The sequence below is a fragment of the Pipra filicauda genome, unplaced genomic scaffold (genome assembly GCF_003945595.2).
Source record: "Pipra filicauda isolate LSUMZ 115617 unplaced genomic scaffold, ASM394559v2 scaffold78_size3787270_pilon, whole genome shotgun sequence".
NCBI lineage: Eukaryota > Metazoa > Chordata > Aves > Passeriformes > Pipridae > Pipra > Pipra filicauda.
In genome coordinates, this window is record NW_024104964.1 from 205,485 (window position 1) to 229,413 (window position 23,929).

General features: G+C 51.9%; 3 protein-coding genes across 4 annotated transcripts; 1 reads left to right on the forward strand and 2 right to left on the reverse strand.

The window, feature by feature from the left end:
• Positions 1–2,006: 2,006 nt before the first annotated feature.
• On the reverse strand, positions 2,007–4,412 carry LOC113992808 (late histone H2B.L4). 2 transcript variants are annotated; one of them, XM_027730471.2, is made up of 4 exons: positions 4,084–4,412; positions 3,318–3,406; positions 3,083–3,208; positions 2,007–2,378 (listed from the first exon to the last, which is right to left on the reverse strand). In XM_027730471.2, exons 3-4 carry the CDS (start codon positions 3,200–3,202, stop codon positions 2,142–2,144), a joined length of 357 nt encoding a protein of 118 aa, XP_027586272.1. In that variant the 5' UTR covers positions 3,203–3,208; positions 3,318–3,406; positions 4,084–4,412; the 3' UTR covers positions 2,007–2,141. The 2 variants fall into 2 exon arrangements, with proteins under 2 accessions (XP_027586272.1, XP_027586271.1); XM_027730470.2 differs by having other exon boundaries at positions 3,083–3,406; positions 4,084–4,410.
• A 2,610-nt stretch (positions 4,413–7,022) lies between these two features.
• ABCF2 (ATP binding cassette subfamily F member 2) lies at positions 7,023–17,424 on the reverse strand. The gene is made up of 14 exons (XM_027730468.2): positions 17,175–17,424; positions 14,558–14,770; positions 13,463–13,645; positions 12,978–13,149; positions 12,728–12,823; positions 11,528–11,630; positions 11,350–11,445; positions 11,125–11,244; positions 10,480–10,569; positions 10,140–10,250; positions 9,816–9,878; positions 9,225–9,353; positions 8,237–8,440; positions 7,023–7,628 (listed from the first exon to the last, which is right to left on the reverse strand). Exons 1-14 carry the CDS (start codon positions 17,326–17,328, stop codon positions 7,491–7,493), a joined length of 1,872 nt encoding a protein of 623 aa, XP_027586269.1. The 5' UTR covers positions 17,329–17,424; the 3' UTR covers positions 7,023–7,490.
• A 396-nt stretch (positions 17,425–17,820) lies between these two features.
• Positions 17,821–23,076, forward strand: CHPF2 (chondroitin polymerizing factor 2). Its single transcript, XM_027730480.2, has 4 exons — positions 17,821–18,353; positions 20,174–20,738; positions 21,143–21,325; positions 21,590–23,076. The coding sequence occupies exons 1-4, from the start codon at positions 18,082–18,084 to the stop codon at positions 22,850–22,852; spliced, it is 2,283 nt and encodes a 760-aa protein (XP_027586281.1). The 5' UTR covers positions 17,821–18,081; the 3' UTR covers positions 22,853–23,076.
• The last annotated feature ends 853 nt before the right edge of the window (positions 23,077–23,929 follow it).

Genomic DNA, 23,929 nt, shown 5'->3' on the forward strand with positions numbered 1-23,929 from the left:
AGCAGAACTGCAGCTCCAGGCTGCTCCTCAGCATTCCTCATCTCACAGAGAGCACAGCTGCACATCCCACTGCTGGGGAAACGGGAGAGCGGCTGGAAAAGAGAGCAAGCACAGATACATGGCCTAGGGAGCAATAGACTGGGCAAGGAGATGGGCTGCTCACCTGTTAGATGCAAGTGGAGCTTGCTCAGCTTCCCACTCTCAGGCTGAGCTGTGTCAGACCTGTCTCCGATCGCTGCATCCGGCTGAGCGACCCCAAAAACCTGGCCCAGGGGCAGCCCCGATGCAGCAGCTCTGCCACCAGCACCAGTCACACAGCCTGTCCCTACAGCACAGCCACCACAAGGCTCACAGGAAGGAGAAGAAGTACAGTCTTGTTGGGCAAAGTGCTGCTCCACTCCTGTGCTCAGATCCAGTTTACAGGCCTGGCAGGGTGAAGGGAGCACTCTTCAATGCTGTCCTACAGCCAAAAGGAAACAGAGCACCCAGTGCAGCCCCTTCCCTCCCTCCCCCAGCCAGCCACAGTCCACAGCAGCAGGGCTAGGTCTGACAGGATGATGCTCAGCCCCAACCCTGCTGCCTCCTATACTCTCCTGAGGAGCATCATGGACATCTTGTCTGGCCCACGCTGCCAAGCCAGGCAGATCAGTACCCATCACAGCTCCATAGCTCATGAGACTCAGCATCACCTCACAAGTTTGTGAAATCCAGGACTGCCCCACATACTGTCACCTTGGACTAAACACAGCTCTGGTTCCTCCTGGTTACTCCTACCCTGTTGTTGGCTGTGAACAGATGTTAGAGCCAGACATCCAGTCCAATGTGAAGCTGGGAAGAGGCACTGGAACAGGCTGCCCAGAGAAGTTACAGATGCCCCAAGTGTTCAAGACCGGGTTGGACAGGCACAGTGGAAGGTGATCCAGCCCAAGGCATGGGGGTGGAACTGGATGGACTTTAGGGTCTCTTCCAACCCAGACTACTCTATGATCTCCACCACAACTCCACCCAGAATATGCCCCACGCCTTTCCTTTCCACTGCAGACACTGAGGCAGCACCTCTGTGCAGGAGCCCAGGACAGCCCTGCACACCCCAAGAAGGTGCTGTGCTCATAGGGCAGCCAGGCTGCCCCACCACAGCTCTGGAGGTCATCGCCTGCACCATCACTCTGGACACAACACTTCACCCTGAGGGCTTCCCAAGCTCCATGTGGACAGAGAACCTGTTCATGCTGCCTGCAGGGCCCTGGATCATTCCCATAGGAAGCACTTGGGAATACAAGAAAAGGCGGCCAGGGCCAGTTATTAACACGATAATACAAGACAGAACACAGGACACTCAGCCCTAGCCCAGTTTAGAGCCCTGCAAGACAAAGTTCTCTTCAAAGCAAGTGGAGGCAAAGGCTACAAGTCCTAGAAAGAAGATACTGTTTGTTTCTCCTGTCAGTCCAGCTCATTTGGCTTTGTTTGTCTCCCCTACCTAAAAGGGAGAAAGCCTTCACCAGGAGGAAAAAACCCAAACAACAGAAAACCAAACAACAACAAACAAAACCAAAATAAAAACCCAAGGAAAAACCCATCAGAAAAAAACCCTTTACCTTTGAAAATAGTTTATAAACATGAGAAACCCCCTTACCACTGCTAACTACACTCCACTTACCCAGAGGGATTCAGCTTCTGCTCTGACCAGTACCAACTGACAACCCGGGCAAAGACACTCACCAAGTAAGGAAGCACTTGAAGAACCACAGGAAAGTCAAAGACAACAGAAGCTTTTAGCAGTCAGGAGTCTGAAAACCAGGATAAAGAGTTTGGAGAACTGTGGAGAACTCACTCTGCTTCCCAGAACAGCCCTAGCTCTCCTCAGGCATGCCCTGTGGCCCCTGCTCCTACTTGTGTGTGGTTGTTTTCAAACAGCAGCTGTTCTTCCAGCCCTACCAAACAACCCCCCCCCCCCCCACAGTTCAAACTGCCTCACACTTTGCAACACCAAAATCAAAGACACAATGTGTATTTCCATGCTTTTTTTATTTGCAGGCAGCCAACAGGAGGCTTTGCTTTCTCAGTTGAGTAAGACCGAATACCAGCTCCTGCAAGACTCCACAAGAAGCGGGGCCCGGGCTGGTTTCACTGGAGCTGGGTGGTCACTTGCTGCTGGTGTACTTGGTGACGGCCTTGGTGCCCTCGGAGACGGCGTGCTTGGCCAGCTCGCCGGGCAGCAGGAGCCGGGCCGCCGTCTGCGCCTCGCGGCTGGTGATGGTGGAGCGGTGGCTGTACTGGGCCAGGCGCGAGGCCTCCGAGGCCAAGCGCTCGAACATGTCGTTGATAAAGGAGTTCATGATGCTCATGGCCTTGGAGGAGATGGTGAGGTCTGGGTGCACCTGCCGGGTGGTAACCGAACACCGCCTCACACACCCGTCACCCTGGGGGGAACAGGGACCCAGCCGCCCCAGAAAAGCAGGGCCCCGCTCCCCATCCCAGACAGGGCACTCTAACACCAAAGGGACCCACAGCTGCCACCCGGAGGGTCTCAAGTCATGGGCCACTTGCATTAGACTGAAGAGAGGCTCCCATAATGCCACAGCAGCTTTGGGATTGCACGATGGGAGCCCCCCCACACTCCCTGTGGAAAACAAGACTCCGAGGGATGAAAACACCCCAGTTTCCAGAACCTGCTACAGGCTCATGCTGATGACTGTGGCCTAGACAGTGCATTGCCAATTCCAAAATTTCTTTTTCTCATCTCACCAGATATTTTAACACCTACTCACAAGCCCAGCAGGAGCTGTTCCTGCCCCCTTTACTTCTATTCAATAACTTCTTCAAGCAGAGCCATACAGCAGCACTTGCTCTCTCTAGGAAACCCTTCTGCTCTAGATCCATCTATTGTCTCCCACCCCCAGAATCTGTTCCCCCCCCAGCTTCTGAGCCTCAACTGGGGCTCTCCTGTACCCACTCACCTTTTTTTTCATCTCACTAAAAAGCAGATTTCTTTCCTTCCTTCCTCTTGTAGTGTTAACATGCAATGGGTAGAAGTAACTTCACGGATAAAGCAGTTTCTAGCAGAAAAGAAATATTTACTCACCTGCTTCAGTACTTTGTAAATATAGACTGAAAAGGTTTCCTTTCTCTTAGGTGTCCTCTTAGATATTCTGTCTCCAGAGATGGAAACATGATCACGCTTCTTCCTAGGTTCCGAGCTCATCTCAGCCTCCAACAGAGCAACCAGCAGGTGCCATGGGGCTGGCTATATAGCACAGGCCGCAGACCTTAACCTGCCTCAGGTGCAGCCCCCCCCAGGGAGCAGGAGCAGTACACACCTGTGGCTGATGATTTCTCTGGGCACTAAATGAAGGGTGGCTGGCCTGAGAGGAGCTTGGAAGTGACAGATTCAATTAAACTTTCAGACCTGAAAAAAAGTTTGAGGGTAACCTGGGCAAAGAGGGAGGCAAGAGCAGTAGCATCAGATTCACAGGGGAAAAATTGCCAGAGAAGAGCCATTCCCAGGTCCACCGGGGGTTTGGTGAAAGAAGAGATCCTCCTTTGGTGCAAGGGTGTGAACTAGAGTATTCAAGGTACTCCAGAGTCAAATGGGTGGAATCACATCTGTGCTATGGAACAAGTACCGCCCTCAGCGGGAACTCGGTAATGGGAGGGAATGTCACCGCGTTGTAAACTCCCCACCAGCCAGATTCCCCTGCTATCTCAGCTACCCGCTCTTGGGACTCCACCTGCTGCACCGAACAGGGCCTGGAAAGCCAGGAGGGAGGCAGGGGAGGGCTGACACCCCACGTATGGATTTGATCTGTCTTGTAAACCAGCGATCACACCAGCAAGAGTAAATATGACACAGGAATTAGGCTAAGCCAGGAAGACGTGCAGCAACAGAGTAGAGAAGTGAACAAAACAGTTTTCTGTCCTTTGGAGGGAAATGGAAACATTTCAGCAGGCATCACAACAGCAATTTCATAGAAGGACCGTGCCAGTATGCTCGTCTAGGAGGGGGACACGCCGGGGTCTCTGTGCTGCCGTGCGCAGTCTCCTGCTCAGGGGCACATGCCATACTGGCACATTTGAGCAAATCACCTCTTCCAAGGAGTGAGCCTGGGAGACCCAGTCATCAACCAGTGACTCTGCTTCTGCTTGTGCAGCCCACAGTGTTTCACTGAACTGTTGTACTCTGGCCTGTCCTCATGGGGAGGCACCTGATCACCCTCCGTGAGTGCAAATAACCGTCACTGTGACAGGGCGGGGCAGGTTGTTCAGTGTCACAGAAGGGCCTCTTGCTCCCAGGAACTGAAACATTAGTGATCAGGCAGGACAGGCTGGAAGGGTCATGGCAGCTCTTTGTGAAGAAGAATGGGCTTGAAGATACAGGGCAGTGGAATACTCTGGGAATGGGAGGGACTCACACTGGGATTAAGGAGCAGGTGACATCACCACTTGTGCTTTGTAAGAGGCTGTGTGTTGACAAGGAACAACACAGGGTCCCCACTCTGAGGGACATTCCACTACCCCTCAATTCACAGAGCTGTGAACAGGTGAGACCTTTGTGTTGGGGAAGACTTGTCACTGCAAGGGGAGCTGTGTGACCCTGGTCTCAGGTCATAGTACACGGGCTCTCTTGTGATGAAGGAGCTGGGGGCTGTTGTATCCCTTCCCAGCTGCTGCCATGTCTGGCACTGGCAGTGATACACACACAGCTGGTTTTTCTGACAAAATGTTTAGTTAGAAGGAAGCCCTTTGGTGGAGGAGCAGCAACTGATCACTTGGCACAGGGAGACTTTACACAGCAAGGGTGGAGGCTCATCCACTGAGCAGTAGAGTCAGATTTGAACTCCCAGGTTTGGGGAATCACCATCTGCTTCCCTGGACTGCATGTGCTAGAGGCTGTCCGTGCTGCTGTGTGCTGGGCTTGGCTCCTCCTCGTGCTGTTTTTGGTGGTGTATGGATCTACTTGCAGCACATAGACAAAGGAATCCCGTAACCCTGCACCTGTCACTTCTGGCTGTGGCTGTGTTAGAGCCAACCTCAGTTTTAGATCACAGGCAAGAGTAAATGTGCAGGCTCTAGGCCACTTCTTTCAAAGACCATCCTAGCAACTAAGGAGCAATTCTTGTAATTTATCTATAATTTTGCTTTTGTAAAAGACTAGAAAAGTCCCAGCTGAAACAGCTCTAAGTGCCACTGCCCCAGCTTGTGGCTGCCTCAGATCAATGCTCCACAACATCTGTTGGGAGCTGCTTCAGTGCAGTCCAACGACGTGTCACCACAGAACAAATGAAGGTTAAATCAAGGCTCATAAAGCACATGTATAGATTCCATTTTACAAGTCTTGGCTTACTGAGACCTCTAGAGCAGCTACAGCTGCTTTTGCTTTGAACATGTACCTGTGGTCCTTGTTTATAAATCAGAGACATCTCCGGACCCAAGAAATTCCCCTCTCTTGGCAGCAGCAGACAGGTAACGCAGCTCTCCTCTTGAATGCTTGACTACTGCCTGTCATGTTGGCTGCCATCCCAGTGTCCCCAGGCCCTCCTCAGGATTTAACATTCCCAAAGAACTCAGTGTAAGATTGTATCCTGCATTTATTATTGCCACTCAGATCTGAAATGCAGTGATTTGTTGCCAAGTCTTTGGTAGGAGTAAGGAAGAGCAAGATGAACAGCTGTAGCCTCAGACAGGACTCCCTGACCTCACCATTTTCAGAGCTACTTTGCAATCCTTTCAACTCACCAACACTTCCTACAACCCAGAGAGCAGAACAAACAGACAAGCATTAATCTATTCTTGTTTAACTCTTGTGACCCATTAGCTTTTTGAGTAATCGCTTCCCTACGGGTTGCTTTTACTCCCCCACTCCACCTCACAACTTTGGAGTACTCCACTGTGAGATATTCATCCAAGTGATTTTTCACTGCTATCTAGACTTTTCTGCAGAACTAAGTTGGAAGCATTTATACTATATAATAATATATAGTATACAATAATTTATCTGCATTATTTTATCAGAAACTACTTTTTTTGTTCTCCTCTCAGATCGTTGCTAAAAACAGTGAAAAACCTGAAGGTTCTGCTTTATCTAGTGGAAGCAGCTCCTGTTGTGACATTTGTCCTATGACTGACACACAGTGCTTCCACAGCAGCAGTCACAACTTCGATAGGCCCTTTAGGAAAGAAAACCAAGGAAATGCTCTACCCAAAAAGTCAAAGTCAGTCAGCTGGCACTGGAGGAAGCACTGCAAGGGAGCACAGCTCCTACGTTTGTCCTGTCCTTCCTCTCCCCTGGCAGCATGTGGTCCTGGAGAGGCTGCTGGGCTACACGAACCCTTCACATGACCAGTGCAGCCATTCTCATGTGTCATGATAACTCATGATCAAAAGAATCTATTTGGTTTGATTTGCTACCTTTCCCTTTAGTACTTTTTAGTTGCTTTAATAATAAATTAAAAATTTGTTTTATTCAAGCTTCTGTGGCACAAGGTGAGGTTTAAACACCAACTTTTTCAAAAATCTGTTATTGCAAACAAAATAAGTTTAGTTGGTTAGTCTGCAAGAAACTTGCAAGGACAAAATAACTCATAGTCCAGAAATCCTACATTACTGAGTCTCATTATTAGACAATTCAGGGAGAAGGAAAAAGCCACACCTGAGCCACTGTGTTGCAGAGGACACATGCTGGTGTTCCATAGATCTACATTGTGTTTCTGACTTTGATATCCACAACCCTTTCAATTTGTGTCTGCCACCATCTACAACAGAAGCATCAGTGGCTTGTTCCCCCTTCTGTCACCTGCTGGAAACCCGGTGTTGGCTCTGGCTGAGCAGAGGTGTCGCAGGTGTGAGGGTCCTGCTCGCTGCTTAGTGCCTGCAGAGCTCAGTACTCACCACTTCATGTAACCCTCAAGTTCTGCCACAGCTTTGGCTGTACTGAGGAACTGAACCTTCAGCAGGAAGGGTTGATCCTCACTCAAAGCTCAGCCACTGCAAGCCCCAACTACCACAGCTCACAAAACAAGACAAGATTGTTCTTCCCTCTTTATTGACTGATGGATTCTCAGGCAGATCTGTTAATTACACTGTTAAATAATAGTTAAAAACAAACCAAGGCCAGAGGAGTTTGAAGTGAAGTATCTAAACTGAAGCAGAAATTGGGAAGGAAGAGGCAGGAGAAGCTGGGCTGGGGTCTCCACCTGTGTTACACTGCAGCTCGGACACCCTGACGGCCGCTGCCGTGACCCTGGGCCATCGGATTCCAGGGCCTGGCTCGGATGGGACATCATCTTAATATGGAAACGGTTGCCCAAATGTAGCCAGACTGGGAGAGAAGAGCTCTGTCCAGACACAGAGGTGCAAGGCAAGTCGAGGGGAAGCAGTATTGCAGCAATCCTAGAACAAAGCCAGCGAGAGCAGCAGTCCCGCTCCTGCCGGCGGGCGGGTGACTCGTGGCCACCGCCGGCCCCACAGAGCACCGGGGCCAGGGGCTCCTCAGCTCACACGTTGTGGGTCCGTTTGGTGAGCTGCGGGTCCTCGTCCACCAGCTTTGACTTGAGATGTTCCTTGTAGGCAAGGATGTCCCCTTGCCACTTGGTGATTGTCTGCTTCTCACAGACCCAGATCTCCTGCGCGACCTGAGAACAAGCACACAAGGAGGAGAGGTTTGCAGTACAGCATTTTATAATCTTATCAAAATGATAAAGTTAACTAAAAACTATTCTCTGAAGTCTGGCAAGAAAAGTTCAGTAACTCTCACATTTCAACTACCAAACAAAGCATCTGCAGAGAAACATCTTCCTTGTTTTTTTCTGCATAATTTATACAAGATTTTATAACTGAAAATCCTGGACCCCTCTACATTTCTGATTTCATTCATGCATTAAGAAGAAAAGCCTTTCTTGCTAAACTGGGAATTGAAACAAAAGTAGTTCTTGACCTGAACTACTTGGATATAACACACTGAAAAATAAAATTATACCTGAAGTTGCGGCCAAAGCTATAGCTGACAAATCAGTATTTGACATTTGTGTTAGGTTTTTTTCTATATTTCAAGTTCCTAATATTTTCCTGGGCTATCTCAATAATTGTTTAACATGAACACAGTAAAGGAATTGTGTGCAGTGATTTTTTTTCACTCACCCATCTTTTTGGGATATGTAAAAGCCAGTGAGTTGAAAACACCTTGTTTTAATTACTTAAAGTGTTAAAAAGGTGCTCTGACAAAATTCATGACTTTCGTTACCTGCTGGATGAGTCTGAAGTCATGGCTGACAAGCATCATTCCTCCTTCAAACTCATTGATAGCATCTGCCAGAGCATCTATGGTTTCTATGTCCAGGTGGTTGGTGGGCTCGTCCAGGAAGAGCATGTGGGGGTTCTGCCAGGCCAGCCAGGCGAAGCACACACGGCACTTCTGCCCATCCGAGAGGTTCCTGATGGGGCTCACCTGCCCAACACAGACACAGCTCGGGCTCTGCAGGCACCTCACAGCCTGCCACCCTGACCCAGAACACTTGGGTCTCACCCTGGGCTCCCAGCAGCTCCATGACACAAGAGGACAAATGTTCAGTCAGCCTTATACCTACACTGAGCTTCTCCCACCCATGGAACAAGGGAATTCCAGGGACTTCTGAAGAATGAGTCTCCCCAGCAAGACCCAGCTTGTGCCAAAGATGTGCAAGGACAGTTGACTGGGTCTGACTGGTGTTCAATGATATAACCATCAAACTACTCTCAACTTCTGCAGTGATAAATAGCAAAAACAATGCAAAAATCAACACTAAACTGCAGTGACATTGACACCTCCTGTCACACACGTGACGTATGATGTACAGGAGCACGTCATGCTTGGACTTACTAGTACCACTGGTGAGCCTCTTGTCTGAACCAAGGGGACCTCACACCCAGCTGAGATCTTCTAACACTTCTGGCTGGTATTCATCTCAGAAATGAGAGATAAGTGAACTAGTTCAAGTTACAATTAAAGTGTGCTCAGGTCTAGCACTACACAACTTGTCTTCTTTTCACCCAGATTCTGAGGGGTCACCCGTTCCAACCCACGTCTTGCTGTGAGCCATTTTTTTCTCCAATTTCAAAGGATTGGATTTTGATGTTACAGTGAGCCATGCTGCATACTGTATCACACTGTCAGACATCAGTGGAGGAACAGAAAACACAGCAGCTCTACTCCCCTAATGAGCAAAAAGCAAACCTCAACAGCTCACACTTACCTGCTGCTTCCCTGTCAGACCATATCTGCCAATGATTTTCCTCATCTCCTCCTTCTCCTTGATCTCTGGGTAGCATTTCAGCATGTACTCCAGGGGTGAGAGGTCTAAGTCCAACTGCTCTTGCAAGTGCTGCCAGAGAAGAAAAGTCAGCTTCAGGCTGTGCAGGGCACCCACTTCATGGCCCAAAGCACATCCCCCCTTACACCTCACACCCCTCTGGTACCAGCCGAGCGGCAGAACACAAGAGCCAATAATCCTACCCACAGGATAGGCCCTGCGCTGAACTATTATGCAATAGCTTTAATTTCAGGAGCAGAGTGCTGTTTCAGAATAGCAGGTTTGTCCACCACCAAACACAAGGCAACCAGCTCTGCCATTAGCAGGTGGGAGGCTGAACGGGAAGGACCACAGTCAGCAGGGTAAGGACACGAGCTGGAGCCCATTCCATGGACAGATACTTCCCCCTTCTCTGGGTACAAAAGGGCAGCAGTGGGAGGGGCCTTAGAAGCAGAACTAGAGGGGCAAGTTTCCTCATTCCTGACAGCTTTTTCCTCTACATTCCCTGTCCCTGGGGGCTGCTGCAGGGAGTACCTGGTGGTATCTACCGATCTTCACATGTGAGTGCTTGCGAATCATCCCATCTGTGGGCAGCAGCTAGAAAGGGAAGATAAAATCATTTCAGCAGGAAATCTCTCCTCTTGCTGTATGTCAGAAATACAGAATCCAGCCATCTCCACTCTGGCACAGAGGAGGCAGCCTGAACACGTAATCTGAGAGAAAAAGCCCTATACTGCAACGAGACCTCATGATTTCCAAGGCCTGAGACTGGGGTGTTCTGGCAAATAAGTGCAGCTTTGTTGAAGACTATCCCAAGAATAAAGGTCCAGAGCAGGGTAGACAATGTAGGAAGCAAACCTCTCCTGTGAGCAGTTTCAGCAGTGTTGACTTTCCGGCTCCATTGGGTCCAACAAGAGCTACACGGGTGTCCAGGTCAATCCCAAACTCCAAGTTATTATAGATCCATGGCTGAAAACCACAAAAATCATGCCACATATTATGCTTTTTCACTGCTCCCCAGACCCCTCTGCTGCACCTGTAATGCTCTGTCCTCAGCAGACCCAGCATGAACACTGCCAAGGAGTTTGCTCCACTAGTCATATGCTGCAGCCTGATCAGGAAGCTCAGCCAAATGCCTCCCACTCCCAAACCAAGCAGAAGCACAAGGGATCTGTGTATGCACACTCCCCATACTCACCCCATCCTTGCTGTATCTGAAGCTGACATTCTGCACCATGATGACAGGAGGGGGGATTTTCCCACAGGGTGGGAAGTAGAATGACAAAGTCTGTTAACACAGAATATCCACCTGTGAGACACCCCGGAGCACGAGACAGCCTGGACATTCTGGTACAACCATCCCTCACTACCAACATCAATGTAGACCAAGGCACCAGACTGCAACTTTTTATAAGCCCCTCTATCAACTTACTCACAGATATATTCTGATGAGCTGCTTGCAAGCTCATCTGCTGCCTAACAAGTCCCTATTTCTTCCCCCTTGAAGCAAATGTGGGCTTGTACTCTTCAAACCAGTAGGAGTTGCTCTGAGAATCCTCCCCCATCTCCTATGAGCCTTTGGCACCCATTTCTGATTTCTGTATCTGCAAAATAGCCTCAATGGTATGACAATTCCACTTTCCTCCCCTAAAAATTCCTCCTCCTCTTCCCACTGTTCAGCATTATTCCATGCTGAGTACAGGGATCCTTGGCATCAGGAAGGGTATCTTGTTCTTGCTCCCAGCTTTGTCAGCCATTCCTTCTGTCTGCTAAAGATCATTCTACTTCTGTAGCCCAGGTTTCCAACACTGATCCCTAGATGCAATCCCATGTGTGATCCTACCTTATCATTCACAACTCTCTCTGTCAAGCCAGAAGCCATCATCTTTTGAAGAGTCTTCTCCTTGCTCTGAGCTTGCCTGGCCAGCTTTGCACTGCCATGGCCAAATCGTGCAATGTAATTCTGCAACAAAGCAAAGTCAGCCAAAAGCCACAGAGACAAGGTTGAGAAGGGGCAGGGATGCCCACCTGCATGGGTAGGAAGGTGCTTATGCAGCCAGGCAGGTACCTTCATATGGGCGATCTGATCTTGCTCCCAGTGGAATCGCTTCATTTGATTTTCTTCTAGTTCCAAACGAGTCTTTACATACTGATCATAATTTCCCTGGAAAGAGACCATGGGATATCAGATGTGCCCAGAGAACAGCTCCTGTTTCTGCTGGTGGCACGGGGCACAATTTACTCACTGTGTAGTACTTGAGTTTGCGGTTGTGCATGTGGATGATGTTGGTGCAGACGCCATTCAGGAAGTCCTGGGAGTGGGATATCAGCACAAGGATCCGCTTGAACCTGCGGCACCATGTAAGTTGTTAGAGACTAAGCTAGGAAAAGAATTCCTGTTTGTTGGCCTTGATGGTGACAAAGGCTTCACATGCACCAGATTTCTCTTGCCTTCAATCAGATTAAGAACAAAAAGGTCACAGCCTGGGAGATGCTCTAGGAAACTGGCAGGAAAGCAGCTACAACCAGCTGCTGTGAGTAAATCCTGCCAACACCTTTCACTGTGGTAAAACACCCTGCACCACTGGACCAGTCTTTGTCTGTTGTCACAAGGAGCCCAGGGCTGGCTGCCCATGTGGCAGGTGACTCATGCTACTGATGTAGCTGACTTCATTAGCATCACACTTCCAAGAAGTTTCAACCTTCACTGCTCACTTTCCCCTTCGTGTAGACTCCCATCTGTTAGGCACCTTGTGCCTGGCTGCACTCCAATTCTGTACAACGATGGGTCAAAGCCTCCCAAAAAGAAGTTCAAACTACTTCCCTAAAACATCTGACTTTTAAAGGAAGGATGCAAAAGATTTAACTGACAAAGCCGATGGAAAAACCTCTGCAAAGGCAAAGCCCCTCTCACAATACAGTCCTTTTAATGTACACCCCAGATAACCTGAGTTTCATACCTATTCCTAAGCTTTTTGCCTTACACCTTCACATTTTACCTTTGTTTATGAAAACCAGTCACCAGCACAATAGATGAAACCAGCACACTCAGATACTACAGTTCTGCTAAAACAGAGAAACGGTGGGCAGGGAGATGAGCTGGGAGCCAGGTCTAGAAAGCTCATGCTACTGGTACAGCACACGGTGCTTGCACACAGGCCGCCAAGGCCTGCTCCTGGCTTTCCAGGAAGCCTCTTTAACTTGGGAGTACAACCCAGCATTTCTCATTTCTTCAGTGACAGGGAGACGGGGCCTGTCTTGAATTTGTTCCCCTTGCATCAAGAATCCCACACAGCAGCAAGCAGAAGATGTCACTGCTACCACAACACAGTTATGTACGCACAAGAACCATAGACAGTTACTCCTGCAGCACTTGCTCACATGCTGACAAGATGTTCCAGCAGAAAAGCGCAACCCACAGAAGCAGCAAACTCCTCTGTGCTTACGTTTTCAGCTCTTCCTCCAACCACACACAGGCATCCAGGTCAAGGTGGTTTGTGGGCTCGTCGAGCAGCAGCATGAAAGGCCGAATGAAGAGGGCTCTGCAAGGACAGGGGAGATGACGGCGTAGGGTGAGTGCGGGTAACCCAAAATCTCTTAGCTCTGCTCTGAGTTCTCAGAACTGTGTCCATGGCTCTTCAGAGTCAGGAGCAGGCGGGCATTCTCCCAGGAGGCAGCAGGCACTATAGCACTCACCTGGCAAGCGCCACCCTCATTCGCCAGCCACCACTGAAGTCCTTCAGCTTTTTCCTCTGCATGGCTGGCGTGAACCCCAAGCCGTGAAGGATACGTGAGGCCCGTGCTTCTGCCTTATCAGCATCCAGCTCCTCCAAACGTTCATATAGCTCCAAGAGTTTCTCACATTCCGCTGAAAGAGAGCCTGCCTGTCAGCACCTCTGCCAGTAAAGGGCTCTCAGCTGCACCTCTGCACAGCTAGGAAAGCTCACAAGCCCTCTGCCCTACTTCTATTCAGCACCCTCCATTCCCAAGCCTGAGACGCTTCTTAAGAAGCTGCATGGAATAATTCATCCAAGGAATTGTCATTCCATTAGCATCACTGCCATGTGGCAGCTGGGGGAAATAGGTACCACAACATGTGAAAACTCCGCCAAGGAACCCAAATTTTCTTTGGTGGGGAAGGAAATGGAGGAAATGTCCCCTGGGACTCAGAGAAGCTTTACCGTCTTCATGAGCCAGACGTTCTGCCTCTCGCTCCAGCATGGCCCTCTCTGTGTCCACCTCCATCACACACTGCAGAGGGGTCTTGTCACTGGGGGGCATCTCTCGCGTCAGGTGATAGATGTCAATATGCTCTGGGATGGGCACTTCTCGCTTCCCAATAGCTGATAAAAGCATGGATTTCCCTGTGTGCAGATAACCACTCCACAATTAATTGTTGGATTCAGTGAGATCCAATGTCACAGCGAAACAGAAGAAATGCACTCAGATCCCATTGACTCCCTCCCTTTTCAAGCCCAGAAAATCCTGAGCAATTTCTTGCCCAAGAGGCCATAAGACTTGGAGACACAGCAAAGCCCACTGCCTCACTGTGACAAGCTGCCCTCACAGCTAAGGCTCACCACCCCAAGGACAGGACTGAGACACGAAGAAGCTTTTTGGAAACCACTTCACTTCAGCCCTTGCTCAGATTTAGAGAACTTTGTTGTACTTCCTGCTGTCTAACCAGGTCTAACAGCTGTTACTAGGGCCCCATATTCCAAAGACTTCTAACATAGAGGGAAGTAAAGTACTCATCACTAGAGAACACTAGTGTTTTCCTGAAGGTTAAAGCAGCTGGTCACTCTTACTAGCACTTCTCCAATCACACCCATATTCTGCATCTCTCAATGTAGCGTCACCTTCTCCAGGCACTGTACAGTTGTTTTCCCAGTCAGGCCAAACCACACACCCTTTACTCCTCCATTATGTGCACGTTCTTTGACCAATACCATCAGTATTCGGTTTACTGGCACTACTAAGCAAATCATGTAAACAGGAATCAGACAGATTTACAGATCCCAGACATCTCACCCAATTCTCCACCGAAACAAGTTCAAATGCACAGTCCAAAGCCAGAATGCACTCTCAGACTTCTATCAGCAATCCTAGCAATTCTCCTCTCTGGGGAGAGACATGGGAGAACAGGAACTGCCATGGCCCAGCCATCTCTGTCCAACAGCCCTCTTTCCAGTTTCCAGCATCTCCCACCTGCACCTGCCCAGCTCCTCAGCAGCTCACTGAGCTCCAGGGAGCCACGTCACATCCCCACAGCTTACCAATGCCATTGAGTCCGATCAGGCCATAGCGTCTCCCAGAGTTCAGCTCCAGTTTGGTGTCACTCAGCAGCTCCTGGCCGTGGAAGGTCAGGGAGAGGTTAATGATGTGCACATCAGTGCTGTTGGGGTGGGAGGCCAGCACTCCTGTCACAGCTCGGGCAGCAGCTTTCTTTAATTCAAAGTCCTCCAGCTCCTTTGTAAGAGCATCCACCTCTATACGCAGAAAGATCAGAAGCGTTACTGATTTACAAATACAAGGGAAGCCATAAGCCCCTGTACAGAAAGGCCCAGGGGTACAAAAACAACTCCCAGCCCCCATTTCTATGGAAGAGTTGAGGACGCTCAGATGCAATGACACTCAGCTTTTCATCTTAGCAGATGGATATACATAGTCTAACAGGAACTTCCACCTGTTAAATATCTAAATACCATACAAATGAAATAGGACCATCAGAATTAAGTCAGCAGCCAGAAGAGCGAGCCAGTTATCTGAGTGTCATGAGACTAACCCATCCTGCAGGAAGTACTAGGATAGGAAGAGACCTTACAGAGTACTGCTTGCAAGCTTAAGGAAAGGGTTAGCCAAAAAAAAATTGGCTAGAAAATGAATGAAGGGAAAGGTTAGAGAAGAAGCAGCAGCATTGGAACAGGCTCTACTCATTTTCGGAGAAGCTACTATGTTCATCTGCACGTTTCCCTCTTCCTTTCCTCCTACAGTAACAGCAAATCATACAATCACAGAATCCTAGAATGGTTTGGGTTGGACCTTAAAGAGCATCTAATTCCAAACCCCCTGCCAGGGGCAGGGACACTTTCCACAAGCCCAGGTTGCTCCAAGCCCCAACCAACCTGGCCTGGAACACTTCCAGGGATGGGGCAGCCAGAGCTTCTCTGTGCAGCCTGTGCCAGGGCCTCGCTACTCTCTTTCCTGTCATGCTGACCTTCTGTTGCAGCCCAACTTCACTGCTCGGTGAGATGCTGCCCTTGGAAGCAGCAAACGGCACTGGGGATCTCGGCAGTGCCGCTGCTGCTCGGAGCAGAGAGCTGAACGACAGCCTGGCTGCTAGCATCTAGTGCTCCTGGCAAAATCACCCACTCAGCCAAATCACTGTGAACACCACAGCAAATGTGCCTCAGCCAAGGAGCACAAAATGTCACTGGTGGTCACACGGGACCCCTCTGGAGAGTGCCACAGAGCAGGAAGCAAAGAGGGGCAAGGGCATTTTCCCCCTGATGTGTAAATAGCTCATGGAGAACTCCCAATAAGAAATATGCCAGTATCGACCCATATGGAATCACAGGATCTCCTGAGCTGGAAGGGATCCCCAAGTATCACCCAGTCCAGCTCCTGGTCTGGCACAGGATACCCAAACAATGCCAGCATGGCCCAAGAGCACTGTCCAAAAGTTCCTTGAGCTCTGCCAGGCTTGGGGCCATGACCACTGCCCTAGGGGGCTGTTCCAGAGCCTGGTATAGGTTGGATATGAGAAAAGGTTCTTTCCCCAGAGGGTAGTGGGGCACTGAACAGGCTCCCCAGGGCAGTGGGCACAGCACCAAGGCTGCCAGAGCTCCACGAGTGTTTCGATGATACTCTGGGGCACATGCTGGGATCGTTGGGGCTGTTCCTGTGCAGGGCTAGAAGTTGCACTCGACGATCCTTGTGGATCCCTTCCAACTCGGCATATTCTGTGACTGTGACCCCCTCGGGGGGGAAGAGCCTTTCCCAGATTCCCGCCGGTCCCGGCACAGGCCCCGCCGCTCCCACCGCCCCGCCCGCCCCGGGCTGCACCAATAGGGAGGCGATATGCAAATGAGAGACAGACGGACAGACAGAGAGGGAGAGAGAGACAGACAGAAAGAGAGAGAAAGAGAGCGAGCCCCGCAAGGGGAGAGACAGAGAGACAGCCTCACACGGGGCGGGGAGAGGGAGAGAGAGACAGAGAGAGGAGGGCGAGCGAGAGCGAGAGCCCCGCACGGGGGGAGAGCCCCGTGGCTGCGAAAGCAAGCTGTCCCTCGGTAAGCGTTACCTATGTCCTTCAGGGCCGACAGCGCCCTCTGACAAAGTCTCTCTCTTTAACAGACACAAAGTCTCTTTTAGAGACAGGCTCTCAGACTCTGCAAACCAGGTACGTCCCAGAGAAACAGGTGAGGAGAGGGTGAGAGCAATAGCAGTAAGAACAGAAAGAATTCAAGTGCTGCAGTGGTCCCTGCAGCAAGAAAGAAAACCCCAAACAAAACAAAACGAAAAACCAAAAAAAAAAATCCAAAAAGGTCTGGGCATCAAGTAGAAGCCCAGAAGATCGGGACAGTTGTCTGTCTGAGGGGGGAGACATCATCAGCCCTTTCTATCTTCACACTGCCGTGCCTCGAGCGAGGGCCACGGGCACCCTTTACATACACGGCCCATGTGGAGCTCCCGGGGGGTCCTGCTGCCCCGGGGCAGAGTGGCCCAGACGGCAGCTGCCGCAGCCGCCCGGCTCGGCGCAGCCCGTGCCCGAGGTGTTTCATCCGAAGAGAATCAATGTCCCGGCTCACCCAGCCGGGGCACGGCCGAGCCCCAGCCGGGCCCCCCACCACGGGACACCCAGGGCAGACACGGGACTGGCCGCCCCCTCACCTGGCAGCGCCGTCCCGTTGGCCTCCGGGGGCCGGACCTCCTGCGGCTCCGTCCCGGCATCGCCGTTCTCCTCCGGGGCTCGGCGCGGCCGCTGCCGGGCCTTGGCCGCCTCCTTCTTCTTGGCCGCCTTCTTCTTGGCCAGGTCGGAGGGCATGGCGCGGGGGGGGGGGCTGAGATGGAGGGGAGACAGGCGCCGTTAGGCCGCGCCGCCCCGGGTCGCCCCGCCCCCGTTCCCCGCCCCGGCGACCCCGCGAGCCGGCGGCCCCGGCCCGTAGCACGCTGCGCCGCCCGGTCCTGTCGAGGGCTCCCGCCCGCCCGCTGGGCTGCCCGCGCTGCCCGGCCCGGCCGCTCCCGCCCCGCGCCCCCCGGGCCCGCGCGCACCGGCCTCTCGCGCTTTCCTTCTGTCGCAACAGCCCCGCCGCGACCGCGTGCGCGCGCCCCGCCCCCCCGGCGCGCCGGCCAATAGCAGCGCCGAGTGTCACCGGCCCCCCCGGCGCGCCGGCCAATCGCAGCGCCGAGTGTCACCCGGCCCCCCCCGACGCTCCGGCCAATCGCAGCGCCGAGCGTCACCGGCGCCGGGCGGTGCTCGGCCCTGGGCGGCCGCCGCGCCCCCCGGGTGCCCCGAGCCGGCCCCGCCCCGCCCCTGCGGTACCATAGAGGCGGGGGGGCGGAGCGGCCGCCCGGCACCATCGACAGCGGAGCGGAAGCGGAAGGGTGAGGGGCGATGCGGCGGGTGAGGTGGCAGCGGCGCAGCGCGGACGGGACGGACCCGCTGCTGTCTCCCGCGCCCTCGGCCCGGAGCCCCGGCCCGCCCCCGGCGCTGCCGCCGGCGCTGCCGCCGGCCTGCGGGTGAGAGAGCCCCACTCGCCATGTCCCCCGGGAGCTCGGTCCGGCCGTAGCCGCCGCGATGCGCTTGGGCGCGGTGCTGGGCGCGCTGCGGCCCGCTCTGCCGCTCCTGCTCGGGCTGTCCCTCGGCTGCAGCCTGAGCCTCCTGCGTGCCTCCTGGAGCCACGGCGCGGCCGAGGAGCGATGCCTGGCACCGGGCCGACCCGCGCCGCCCGCCCGGGGGGCTCCGCCCGAGGCAGCGGAGGGGGGGCCGGGCCCGGGCCACGAGGACTTCAGGCCCCGCATTGTGCCGTACTACAGAGACCCCAACAAGCCTTACAAAAAAGTGCTCAGGTAAGTTCTGCGCTTTTTGGCCCGGCTTTCCTTCAGGGAAAATAGTCACGTGTGGGTGGTATTTGGGGCTCTAAATCTCGGCGTGAGTGAACAGGTTCAAGGTGGAATTTGCTGTTTGAATTACCTTGTGTAGGAACAACGTGATGCAACAAGGCGATGGCCAAGATTGTCACCTTAAAGGAGTGGAAGACACTTGTTTAGGAAATTAACCTGAGGGGGGAAAAAAAGGCAACAAAAGTGCTCAAGAAGATTGAGAATATTTCTTTTCAATACGGGAGGGATTCTGCCCCTCTACCCCCTCAGGTGAGACCCCACCTGCAGAGCTGCCTCCAGCCCTGGGGCCCAGCACAGGAAGGACATGGAGCTGTTGGTGTAAGTCCAGAGGAGGCACCAAGATGGTCAGAGGGGTGGAGCACCTCTGTTATAAGGAAAGACTGAGAGAACTGGGATTATTCAGATGGAGAAGAGAGGGTGGGGTGACCTGACTGTGGCCTTCCAGGACCTGAAGGAAACCTGCAGGAGAAATGGAGAGTGACTATTTACAAGGGCCTGGAGGGACAGGAAAAAGGGCAATGGCTTCAAACTGACAGAGGGCAGGGTTAGATGGGCTATTGGGAAGGAATTCTTCCCTGTGAGGGTGGTGAGGCCCTGGCACAGGTTGCCCAGAGGAGCTGTGGCTGCCCCATCCCTGGAAGTGTTCCAGGCCAGGTTGGACAGGGCTTGGAGCAACCTAGGCTAGTGGAAGGTGTCTCTGTCTGTGGCAGGGGGTGGGACTGGGTGAGCTTTGAGGTCCCTTCCAACTGAACTGCTCTGGAATTCTATGATTCTTTTGTTACCTGTGTCTAATAGAACATGTTAAATTACTCTTCAAAAGTTTTCTAAGCAGTCTATTCATTAAGGAAATTTTGAGCAATTAACAATAATCTATTGATGTAATGTAATACACTACAATAATATATTGTACGAAACTTTCCTGCCTCACCGTCCAGGGGCCACTCTGGGGGTCACACTGGCACCACCCAGACTGTCACTGCTGGGACCGGGGTCCCTTCGCAGTGGTGGCTCTGGTGACCCAACAGGTACCCCCTCGGCTCCTTCCACAAACCACAGTCCCACTGTCAGGCAAGTTCCCTCGACCCCAGGCTTCCTGTAGCAGAGTTTCTTTGGTTCCTTTAGGTATTTTATTTGTGGTGCAGCAACATCAGAACAGCTCAGGCTGGTGCCTCTGCAGAGGGACTCTGAGCAAAGGGACCCCTGGGCTGTTGTACCCTCACAATCTCTCTACATGCTCTTCATGTGCGTCCTCATGTGCCTTTTCGTCCAATGGTGAGCTTTGGTCTGGGGTCTTCTCGTCGTTCACCAGGTCCTGCAGGGCTTTGGACCCTTTGTTAGGCCAAGGCCAGCAACTGTTGCTGGCTCATGGCCTGGGGCTCCAGTGATCTCCTGCCACTCGGGGCCCCACGTGCAGCTGGCACACCCCAGCCCCCAGCACTAGGGACTCCTTAATAGTCCTTCCTGTGGTTTAATTGAGCAAACCTCCTAAGCTGCTAGTGGTTAGCTCTGTGGTATTTTAATTTTAATTACACTGGCATGGTTTTCTAGCTCACATAAATGATGTGAGATTGTAGCTGCCTTGAAGGAAGCAAGTGTTTTCACAAAATGGGATTTTCACTAATGAGTTTTCTCTTAAAGCTTTGCATCTAGGCTTGACCGTTTCACCATGGGTTGACTCCAGCAAATAAGGATTTATCCCAAGTTACCATAATTCTCGATTTTTCTTCTCCAGCTCTTTGTCATATAGGTATGTCCTTCCTTTACAGAACTCGCTATATCCAGACAGAATTGGGATTCCATGAGAGACTGTTTGTGGCTGTGCTGACCTCCAAGGCCACCATGAACACGTTGGCAGTGGCAGTGAACAAGACGGTGGCCCACCACTTCCCACGCCTGCTGTACTTCACGGGGCTGCGCAGTGCCAAGGTGCCCCATGGAATGGTGCTGGTGGCCCATGGAGACGAGCGGCCCATTTGGCTCATGTATGAGACCATGAACTATATCCATCAGCATTTTGGTTCTGACTATGACTGGTTCTACATCATGCAAGATGACACCTATGCCCAGGCTGAGCAGGTCAAGGCTCTGGTGACGCACCTGAGCATTAACCAGGATGTGTACCTGGGGCGAGCAGAGGAGTTCATCGGGGGGGATGAGCAGGCCCGCTACTGTCATGGGGGCTTTGGCTACCTGCTCTCCCGTAGCCTGCTGCTGAAACTCCACCCACACCTGGACAGCTGTCGCAATGAGATACTCAGTGTGCGGCCAGATGAGTGGCTGGGCCGTTGCATCATTGATTTCCTTGGCATCACTTGCGTTTCCCAGCTCCAGGTACTACCTCCCAGCTCAGGTTTTGTGTTAGCTGAGCCTGACAGAGCCCATGCTCTTACTTGGTCCCTGCTCTGTAGCAAAGTGGCTTTTTTGTGAGCTGCAGAGGAGTATGCTATAGCAGTGTCGGGGAGGGGCCCAGAATCACAGCTGTGATGTTGAGATAGAGAGCACACACGTGACTTAATTTTTGGCCTACTACCAGGGTCTGATCTGCAGGTTTTTGTAGGTAGGATAAAGGGCATGTTGGTACCAAGAAGAAAATGGAGGTTAGGGTGGGAGGGACGACTCCTACCTTTTTATCCCAGTCCATATGGAAAGAGGGGCAGGTGCATGTCTGGGGTGAGGGAAAGCTGCTCTGTGAACTTGGATTCCATTCCAGTCTTCCTGGCTTTTGTCTGCTTCAGGGTCAGCATTATCACACCTATGAACTGGCCAAGAATACTGAGCCAGAGAAGGAGGAAGAAGAGGAGTTCCAAGCAGCTCTTGCAGTGCACCCTGTTTCTGACATGACCCTGATGTACCGGCTGCACAAGCAGTTCAGCAGGATCCAGCTGGACAGAGCCTACCAGGAGATACAGGACCTCCAGGTGTGTGGTGAGAAATACCTGCAAAAAGTCCTTGACCAAACAGATTTCCTTCTATTTTACTGCAGTAGAGGAAGATTGTTGCTTCCATTTGTGGATGACTGTCAGCCAGACACAGGCTGCAGCCCTGTGTCTCACAAACAGCACTTTTGACACCTGAAACTGCTGGTGTGACATTTGTAGGTGGTGAGGGGGGCCTGGAGGGGAGCTGGCCTGGACCCCTTTGAGAACGTGGTGGGGCTCAGTTTGTGCTCTCTGTTTGCACAGATGCAGATCAGGAACTTGACAGCACTGACCCCTGCAGGCGAGGCAGGCGTGACCTGGCCTGTGGGAATAAACGCCCCGTTCCTTCCAAAGTCCCGCTTTGAGGTGATCAACTGGGACTACTTCACTGAGCAGCACCTCTTCTCCTGTCCTGACGGCTCCCCAAAGTGTGAGCTATCTGGAGCCAGCAAAGCAGATGTTGGTGAGATCATTGAGTCGGCGCTGGAGCAGCTGAACCGTCGGTACCAGCCCCTGCTCCGCTTCAGCAAGCGGCAGCTGCTCAACGGCTACCGGCGCTTTGACCCCACGCGGGGCATGGAGTACACACTGGACCTGCTGCTGGAGGCTGTCACCCAGAAGGGCCACAGTCACGTTCTGGCTAAGCGAGTGAGCTTGGTGCGACCCTTAAGTAAGGTGGAAATTATTCCCATGCCATATGTGACGGAGGCCACACGAGTGCAGCTGGTGCTTCCCTTGACAGTGCAGGACCTGGATTATGTGGCAAACTTCCTGGATATGTTTGCTATGAACACACTGGACACGCATGATAATGCCTTGCTGACTTTGCTTTTTGTCTACCATCCCTACGATGCCCAGAGAGTCGGTCAGGTGGATGTTTTTGCTGGAGTCAAAGCCATGGTAGGAGAGCTGGAGAAACGCTATGCAGAAGTTAAAATCCCATGGATTAGTGTTAAAACAGAGGTGCCATCACAAGTGAAGCTCATGGATATAGTCTCAAAGAAGCACCCTGTGGATACGCTGTTCTTCTTGGCCAGTGTCTGGACAGAAATCAACATGGAGTTCCTGAACCGCTGCCGCATGAATACCATCAGCAACTGGCAGGTCTTTTTTCCTGTGCATTTCCAGGAGTTCAACCCCGCGCTGGTGTATCGTGGTGAGCAGACAGCTTCCTCCAGCACTGACTTCCTGAGGGATGGGCATTTTGACAGACATTCCTTTGCTGAGGCCTGCTTTTATAATTCTGACTATATGACAGCACGTACCAAGCTCGCAGCCGATATCCTGGACCGAGATGAGGTGCTGGAGAGCATGGAGGTATTTGATGTCTTCCTCCACTATTCTGGTCTGCACCTGTTCAGGGCTGTGGAGCCAGGGCTGGTGCAGAAGTACACCCTGAGGAGCTGCAACCCCCGGCTCAGCGAGGAGCTGTACCACCGCTGTGTGCTCAGCAACCTGGAAGGACTCGCGTCCCGCTCACATTTGGCCATGGCCCTCTTTGAGCAGGAACAGGCCAACAGCACTTGAGAGATGGAAACATCAAGAGCTTCTTAGCACCTTAACACTTGGCACTTTCCATCCCCTTTCCGGCCTTGCCATGGGTGAAGGGCATGTGAGGTCAAGGGAGGAGGAAGACTTTCTGGGCCCCACTCTGAGGCACACGGGCTATGGAGAGAGGCTGTTTCTGTGGAGGGGGTTTGGTTTGTTTGTTTTGGGTTTTTTTAATAAATTTAATTTTCTTTCCAGGCAGACTAATGTGGTCACTTGTAAACTTTGCAGCCTCTGGGATGAGGGAAGTGAGACAAGCTGTAGAGCTGACCTTAAAGCTGTGCAATTCTGCTGAGCAGTGCATGGAGAGAGCGAGCATGAGCTACATATTGGGACAAAGTTACTCTGACTTGGTACTCTCAGGGCTGTTGTTGCACCCTCCTATGTGTTTGTGTGTTTATGCATTCACTTTTTCAAGAGGCATAAACACAACTTGTCCAATTCAGCTGGGCAAAGCTGTTCAACCACTTTCACTTTGCTGTGTTTGACTCTTCCAGAGCTTCAGAGCTGTTCCAGTTTAAATGTCTTGGGGATGGAGACTCCACAATCCCTCCTGGCAGTATGCCCCTGTGTGTAGTAACTTTTACAGCCGAAAAGTTCTTTCTCATGTTTAAATGAAATTTTTTGCATTTCAGTTTGTGCCTGTTGCCTCTTGCAATGTCACCAGAGACCACTGAGCAGAAGCTGTTTGTGTCTTCCTTACATTCTCCCATCACTGAGACACACATGGATGAGACTGTGCTGAGCCTGTTGTCCAGGTGAAACAATCCCAGTTCTTGCAGTCTCACTGTTAGGACTGACACTCCCATTACTTAACATCTCCACATTCCTTTGCTGGACTTGCTCCAGTATGTCCATGTCTGTCTTGTACTGGGGAGCCCAGACTGGACACAGGACTCCAGGTGTGTCTCACCTGTGCTGAGGAGATAGCTCATTGCCCTTTACCTGCTGGCCACAGCCCCCCTGCTGCAGCCCAGGATGCTGTCGCCACCTTTGCTTGGAGGGAACACTGCTGGCTTATGTTTAACCTGGTATCCATCAGGACCCCACTAGTCT